General features: G+C 43.8%; 1 protein-coding gene across 1 annotated transcript; it reads left to right on the top strand.

The window, feature by feature from the left end:
* The first annotated feature begins 3,072 nt into the window (after positions 1 to 3,072).
* On the top strand, positions 3,073 to 6,128 carry SCGB3A2 (secretoglobin family 3A member 2). Its single transcript, XM_037045021.1, has 3 exons — positions 3,073 to 3,127; positions 5,516 to 5,715; positions 6,105 to 6,128. Exons 1-3 carry the CDS (start codon positions 3,073 to 3,075, stop codon positions 6,126 to 6,128), a joined length of 279 nt encoding a protein of 92 aa, XP_036900916.1.
* Positions 6,129 to 7,970: the final 1,842 nt, after the last annotated feature.

The following is a 7,970-nucleotide window of genomic DNA, read 5'->3' as shown; positions in this document are numbered from 1 at the left end:
CTCCTCATGGATTTATAACTTGGAGCTTATCAGAGTTTCAAAAGAAAGATCTGCTTTTACTGAAAGAGCTACAGTGTTCTAGGATGCTATATGAGTCAGAACCCAGCCAGGCAATCAAAACTAGACTATGTGATCAAATAGGAAGAATTTAACTTGGAGAATAATTTACAATGTGTTAGAAATGCAGTTGGTGGTAGTAGTGGAGGTGAGTCAACCCTGAGGTTACAAAATGCTGGAAGTTGCTACTCTTCTTGGCTAGAAGGGACGGAGTGAGGAGCTGGGCCTGGACCTGGAGCAACCCATCTGAAGCTTGAACAGTGGCAGATCTGTGTTCTAGACCACTGGTTCTAGGATTGTATCTCGACCCCTTGTGACTAAGGGCAAGGGACCACCTTTGAAGTGCCAGTCTCAGGAGACAAAGCTTGTCTCTGGTAGCAAATGCTGCCTCAGTTTCCTCTCCCTACCCCCAAAGCTTGGTAGGAAGTCACTGATGGGTAAGACCCCTCACAGCAGGGGGAAACCTAAGCCAGACTGGATCACTTGGGAGGCCTTCATGGAAGGACTTGGAGGGCTGCAACAAAGAGCAATAGACTCTCACCCCCCTGCCCCCTGCTCCCCCACTTTGACGTAGCTGGGGACCCTATGTTCTCTGGGAAAAGCACTTCCTGGCTCTAATCCCCTAAAGCCTGAATACCTGATTGGGAGGGGTGCAGCTCCTTGCCTTGCTAGAGCGTGTCCTGGGGAAAAATCTGGCATTACAAAGACTTTCTGATAAATCTGTGAAATCTGCTCTGCTAAGAGTGCTTTCATTCATATGTTAAGGGTTTGAGCAGGAAACCCTAAATCTATGTTCCTGACAGACTCTGAAGCCCTCAGATTTCTTTGAAATGTTATCGACTGTTTGATCTTTGCTGCCCTGTATTCCTGTGTATTAGAACCCAATAAAAGGCCCTGGAGGAGGGGGCTCGAGGCCTTTTTATCCTCGGAGAAACTGGCCGTTGCTGGCCTTTTTCCCCTGAGAAACTACCCACTGCCCACGGCCTTTTTCCTCCGGGAAAATGGCCACTTCTCCTCTCTAAGCAGATCACATCATGTCTCAGTCATATTTACTCTCATTTGTGGCACTCAGGGGGACTTTGATAGGAAAGTCGCCCCCACAGATCTGCCTGGCTTGGGTGGGACCACAGACAGAGGATGTTTTTCCGAAGCCTCTGGAGCCATCGAGAAGATATGGTCACTGGCCAAGATGTCTTCTGAAGAAGAAGGAGGAATAAATAGCCTGGCTTTCCCCATTGTTTCACCTCTAAGCTCTACTGGCTCCTTCCATTATTCAATCCTAACCAGACACAGTTGGCAAGGCAGTCTGGACGCCACTGTGTGACAAGCTCAGCTTCCTGTCTAGGGCAGAGCATGAAAGGGGAAGAGTAGGGAAAGAATTTGAAAGCAAACTTGCAAATGTCAAGCACAGATGAGGGCAGGGCTGGTTAGTGTCCCATGAAAAGATCATAACATGAAAATAAAAAGTGGCATAGACTCAACTTGCCACACAACCTTGCTCTTTGAGTGTTTTGGCACATCTGCATCCCTGGAGAGGTGGTAATACCCAGGAAAAATGGAAGAAGTGGGGGGATAGAGTATGAGTGGCAGTAACACATGATCTTCTTCATGCAGTTTGCAAAGTGGCAGAAAAAGAAAGAGATGGCCATGACATCTGAGTTATGTATAGGAATTAATAACAAGCAACACTTATTAAGTGTTCATCTTGGTTTCACTCAGTTACATTGTTTGTCAAGATAGTTTTATTAAATCCTCATACCAATACCATAACCTCAATCTGGACCCCTGCTCCTAGCCTTGCATCTTACAGGGGCTGTGCCTTGGCATATGTTCCTCAGAGTATGTGGAGTCCCTCTTTAATAGTGGGGCCAGCCATGCCATTCGGCCAGGGAGTCTCGATCCCCACTTGTCTCCTTCAAGATTTTTTGCCCTCTCTTCCTTGCATGTGAGGCATAGGTTCCCCAGAGAACTCCAAGGCTTGGGCTCACACATAGGGTCATCCTGGGTCCCCCTGACCTGTCTGTCAGATTGTTTCTTTGGCCAGTGCAGCATTTCTTTCACATGATTGCAAGGAGTTGAAAGGGCAGACAGTTCTAAAGTGAATATTTTGGTGACTCCACCTGTTTATCTAGACAGTCTTGCAAAAAATATTTTCTTAGGGTCACATCTTTGGCACCGTCCTGCTCTTAGTGTCCCCATTTTATTTTTTTATTTTTATTTAATTCTTGTTCAAATACAGTTTTTTAGTGTCCCCATTTTAGATGAGGAGAGTGATACTATATATAAAAAATGTTTAATCCAAGATTGCACAAAGAGTAAAAATCGAATCTCAGGTTTTTGAAATAGGCATTTTGATTTTAGATCCTGAGCCTATTCTTCTTCATGAGAGCCCAGAGAAGGCACACCCTGAGGCACTAGAAAAGATGAAGGCCATGGTAGGTGAGTGAGTCGGGTTGGGTTGGGCAGACGTAATTTTAGAGAAGTGTGGGACTATGGGCCATTTAGCTGAGTCTGTATTATACCAGTGCCAATGGGACCTCCAGATTCTTCCACAATTGGATTGACAGCTCATTGGGTAGTGTGAGTCTCCCAACCTGAAAGAAATACAAAGCTGGAGGAATTCAACAGAACTTTCACTCCTTCAGATGTCAGTGTAAAACCTTCCATTCTTTTTCAATATTGTTTAAACCTTAAAGAATAGTGAAGGATCCTTAGAGATCTTTTCCTTTCTCTGGTGTCTCCAGGGTCTCCGTGCAAGGGCTTGAGCAAGAGGTCCTTGATAATGCTTGAAGTCAGGGCTTTGTTTCTTGTGGGAACCTGAGGGAAAGCGGAAAATCCTCCAATTTGTTTAATGAGGAAACATGACCTTCATGCTCTCCTTGCTGTGGTGGCCTTCGGGGGTGTATAAATATGTGTGGGCACAAAAGCAGCTGTTACACTTGGTGCCACAAGAAGAATCCCTGGCTTGGTGGGTTCACTTTTTAAACTTCTGGCAAATATCACAGAAAGCCTGTCATGAAGCTGGTCGCTGTGCTCCTGCTGGTGACCATTGGCATATGCAGTTACTCTGGTAAGTAGCTTGGAATGTATATTTCTCTACTTTTCTGATAATAAGAATGCAACCAGTGAGTGTCGGCTCCCAGTGGAATATGGTAGAGGGAGTTTTGGAACCACAGAATGGTAAGGCTGGAAGGGATTTCAGATGTACCTCACTGGCCCCCCCTCCCCAACCTGAGCTCTAACCCAACAACCCTAGTTCACCTTACATAAGAAGTTAGCCAACTCCCACTGAGGGTGAACAAAGGTTAGCTGTTGGACATTGTTCATCATAGTTTCCCTTGTCTTCCTTAATCTTTAGTCAAAACCTGACTTTGCAACTTCATTCCTTTATGCCTTTGAAACTAGGGGGCATCATTCTTGCTGTCATCTCTAATCAGTCAGATTTCCAGATTGGTAATCCTGAGATATAGCTGCATTTATCTGTTCATGTACTCAGTGGCCATTTCTTGAATGGCTACAACCTGTAGGGCATTGGATAAACACCAGAAGATTAAGACATGTTCAGGTATAAATAGAGTTCTCAGGGTGCCTATAGTGTGGCAGGGAAGCTAAGACTTCTGCAGAAGCCAACACAATGATACTCATCTAGAGCTCTGTGCAAGAACTGAGGGGCAAACTGTTATAGGAGCTGGCTTCTTGGAAAGCAATGACCAATTCTTTTTAGAGAGAGTCATTTAACCACTAGAAAGATATTTGGTTGCATCTGGGTCACTGCTCATTCAAAGCACAGAAAGCTTTGGGGACTTTTCCCTAGAAATTGTAAGTGCACACAGAGAAGACATTCACTGAAATACTTAGTATAAGGAGATGAATTATGAGAAACTAGGTGCTGCCCACCCCTACCTTGGCAACTTGGTCTTGTTTTTATATAGAATTTTTGACAAATTTGTAACTTTATCCATTTCAGCTATTTTGTTGTTTTTTAGTGTCCAGGGACAAATATCTGTTGGCAGAGGTGGCTACTGAAAGCTCAGTGGAGGGAAATTGATCCTGCCCCTCTGGAAGAGAACTTTGGTGGGAAAACTGGTGGTAGAAGATGAGAGAGGTGAACAGGCTCACCTTTCATACTCTGAATAATAAATGAAAAAGATTCCAAAGGAAAATGAACTATGGTAGTGTCTTAGCTGGTAAGAGGATATGTATTCTTATATGTGTGATCATGCACATGTGTGTTTACTTATCTTCAGTCATGTTTATACGTCCTACATACTTATCCATTCTTTATATTGTACTCTGATTCATTTTCTATGTGAAAGTTACCTTTCTAAAACTGAAGATATAAAATGCAGTTTTGTCATATAAAAGCCCCGATAGCTCTCCATTGCCCTCAGGAAAAATAAAAACACCTCAAACTCATTAGTGTGCCATCTGAGGCTTTGAAAAATCTGACCTCCCCTAAATTTTGCAGCTTTACTTCCTTTATCCTTCCTCAGCACACCCCAGTGGAATTCTGAACTCCAACCATTCTGGACAGAAGACTTCCCATACTGTGTATGCCCTTTTATCTTAATATCTCAGTGCCTTTATTAACTTTGTTCTCTTTCGAATGCTGTTCCCTTGTTTACCTTGCAATCCTGGCATTTACCCCAAGACAGAACTCTGGCTTCTGGAAAGATCCCTATATCACTATCCCATGTTAGAATTAGTCCTCCCTTCTTCTGTGTTTCCATAGAGTTTTGTCCACAGTACTAGCACAGCCTAGGCTGCACCGTGGCATACCCAGGTCTTTATTGTCCACCAGACTGTGAGTTCCCTGAATAGAGTATTCTTGTCTTACTCTTCTAGGTTGCTACACCAACCGGTATAGAATCAGTTCTCAATTATTTTTGTGGCATTGAGTTAAATTGGTTGGGAACAGTTCCTGGGTCATGCTTGGGTCCAATCCTGTTCCCAGGTGGAGATCCCTTAAAGCACTTCTACTTTTGTTGTGAATGTGTGAGTTGTAGAGACAGCTCTGTGCAAAGTGCATCCCTGTGCAGTCAGTCATAGTGTCTCTTGAGTGCTTACTGGGTGGCAAGGTACAGTAGTTTGCACTAGGCATGGGGTGAATGAAACCTAAGTTCCTCATTCTCATGGAGCCTACATTCTAGTGAGAGGATAAAGGCAAACAAATTCACATTCAAGGTAATAGTAAGAAAAAACAAAGATAGAGGGTGACAGGAGTGCCATTTTAGGTACTCTCTGAGAATGCAACACTGGAGGAGAAATCAAGAAGTGCGCAGAAGAAAAACATGTTGCTATCTGAAGAAAGAAAGATCTAGAGAGATGGGACAGCAGGTGCAGAGGCCCAAGATGACTGTGGCTGGAATGGAGCTGTTCATGAACAGAGTGGAAGGTAATGAGGTCATAGACAGGAGTGGATGTTCCTGTTTCACTTGATTTCCCTTTTACTCTGCAGCAACGGCCTTCCTCATCAACAAGTTACCACTTCCTGTCAATGATGCCTTACCTTTACCTCTGGACAACATCCTCACCCTGGATCCTTTAAAGCTCCTTCTGAAAACTCTAGGCATTTCTGTTGAGCACCTTGTGGAAGGGCTAAGAAAGAGTGTGAATGAGCTGACCCCAGAGGCCTCTGAGGCCGTGAAGAAACTGCTGGTAACTACAACTTGTGGGGAAGTTGGTGAAAGGGCTGGGTTCAGCAACTCTGAATGCCTGTGCTGCCCACTACACTCCCCCTCCCTACTTTCTCACTTGTGAATATGTATTTCCCCCTGACTGTCTGCTCATATAAGGCCTGTGTGTTCCAGATTCTTTAGGAAAGCACAATGCCTACATTTTTAATAGGAGTATTTGGATGACGGACCTGTGTTCTAGTTGTGACTCTGCCATTTCCCAGCTCTGGGATTCTGGAATGGACTTAACCCTCCAAGCCTTTGTTTTCCCATCAGCAGAATGGTGGCTAAGTAGAAGGGTGACTATTTTTGGAAATGTGCTAATTACATGTAAGCTGCTCTTATTTGTATTCCTGTCCTTCTGCCTTTCAGGATGCCCTATCACATTTGGTGTGACAGCAGGATAAAGTGAGAGTGGAAGGAGAATTGTGGTCCCCTCCTCCCTGGCTGAAACTCGGTCCATCCTAAAATGTAGTGACTCCTGGAAAGAATAAATAAAGCAATGAATAGATTCAGTTTGTCCTATTTTTATATCTGGGGGCTCTATTCAGAAGGGCCTTAACTAGATAATTTTTCCCTTGGGTCATAAACTCTAGAGAGCCCATCTTTATAAAGGTAACTCACATTTCCATCAAGACATAATGATGCCCTACGTCTAAGTTCAAAATATCCATTTTCTGAAACTGATCTTCCTTTGATGGAGTTTCCAGACCTCTTGTGCCCCTACTTGCAAAGAAATTTTAAGCATGAAATGGAAAGGAATTTTCAAAATATTGTCTGACAACACAGGTCCTCACAAACCTCACAATTGGTTTGGAGCCTACACCACCAGAAAGTGAGTTTCTATTACATTTGTAGTTACTGTAGGGTCGCTCATTGACCCTTACACCAAATTAGGCTTTTACTATGTCAGTCTCTGGCAAATGGGCTCTGACCTCCATGCTACCATCTACCATGATGCCAGAATTTTCTTTTCAAAACATAAGTTTGGGTATATACAATCACCTATAAAACAGATTTTGAGCTTCTTAGTGTTGAATGCCGGGCCCTTTGTGGACTGGCCTTTGCTTCCATATCTAGTCTCCTCAATATCCCTTTCTTCACCCGGGCTCTAGCCCCAGCCACACTGAAAAAATAGCTAAATCTCTTTGCTTTTAACACTTTTGTGTGTCAATGAAAAATCAAGTTTTTTCCTCACTCAGAATGTCTGCCATAGTCTGCTTTCAGACCTGCTCTAATGCCAGTCTCAGGACCTTTGCCCTCCAGTCCATTCTCCATCCTTCCCCTACTCTGTTCTGCGTTGAGGAAAAACAGGGGCATGAAGCTGACCCCTGCAGGTTGACTTTCTTAGGTTCCCATGTTAGCTGACTCTTGGCCTCCATTCTGCCTCCAGGAGTTCCAGGCAGAAGATAGGTGGTAGGAAAAGAGGGAGAAAGCCAGAGTCTGGCCTACTCTCTTCTATTTGGCAGAAGTCTCTGGAAGTGCCTGTGCCATGTCTGAAATGCCAGGTCCTGCTGGGCAGGTCTGCATTGGTTATGGCTTTTGCCAGCTGACTCTGGTCCCTGGCTCTAGTTACACCACCCCTTTTCTCTTTCTGTCCACCTGAGGTGGGAAGTGGCTTCCTCCTGTTATCTGTTGCTAGGTTGCCTCACCATCACCTGTTTGACTTTTTAGGTCTTCTGTCACTGTTGAGTCAATTCTGTACACACTAGTCCCCCCATTCACCATTTTGCTTTGTTTACTTTCAGTTACCCACAGTCAACCATGGTCCAAAAATACTAGATGAAAAATTCGAGAAATAAATAATTCACAAGTTTTAAATTGCACACCATTCAGCCTCGTGCTGTCTTACTCTGCCCTGCTCCATCCTGCTCAGGATATAAATTGTCCCTTTGTTCAGTGTGTCTACACTGTACGTGTCACCCACCCATTAATCACTCAGGGGCCCTCTCAGGAGTCAGATTGACGATCCTGTTATGGCAGTGCTTGTGTTCAAGTAAACCTTATTTTACTAAATAATAGACTGAAAGATGTTCACATCACTTTTATTCAAGTATATTGTTATAATTGTTCTATTTTGTTACTGGGGATTGGGCCTAATTTATAAAGGAAATGTTATCATAGGTTGTATGTGTAGGATAAAACATAGCATATATAGGGTTGGCACTCTCTGTGGTTTCAGGCATCCACTGTGGACCTTAGAACTTATCCCCTCCAAATATGGGGAAACTATTATTA

Source organism: Sturnira hondurensis, unplaced genomic scaffold (genome assembly GCF_014824575.4).
Source record: "Sturnira hondurensis isolate 20B ecotype Veracruz unplaced genomic scaffold, ASM1482457v3 Scaffold0004152, whole genome shotgun sequence".
In the NCBI taxonomy this organism is placed as follows: Eukaryota; Metazoa; Chordata; class Mammalia; order Chiroptera; family Phyllostomidae; genus Sturnira; species Sturnira hondurensis.
This window is presented reverse-complemented; position numbering and strand designations above follow the sequence as displayed.

Excerpts from the sequence above, each read along its gene's own strand:
- SCGB3A2 (XM_037045021.1), top strand. The coding sequence starts at position 3,073 with ATGAAGCTGGTCGCTGTGCTCCTGCTGGTGACCATTGGCATATGCAGT. Across the intron at positions 3,128-5,515 it reads TGGCATATGCAGTTACTCTG|CAACGGCCTTCCTCATCAAC; the intron begins GTAAGTAGCTTG and ends TTTACTCTGCAG. Across the intron at positions 5,716-6,104 it reads AGGCCGTGAAGAAACTGCTG|GATGCCCTATCACATTTGGT; the intron begins GTAACTACAACT and ends TCTGCCTTTCAG.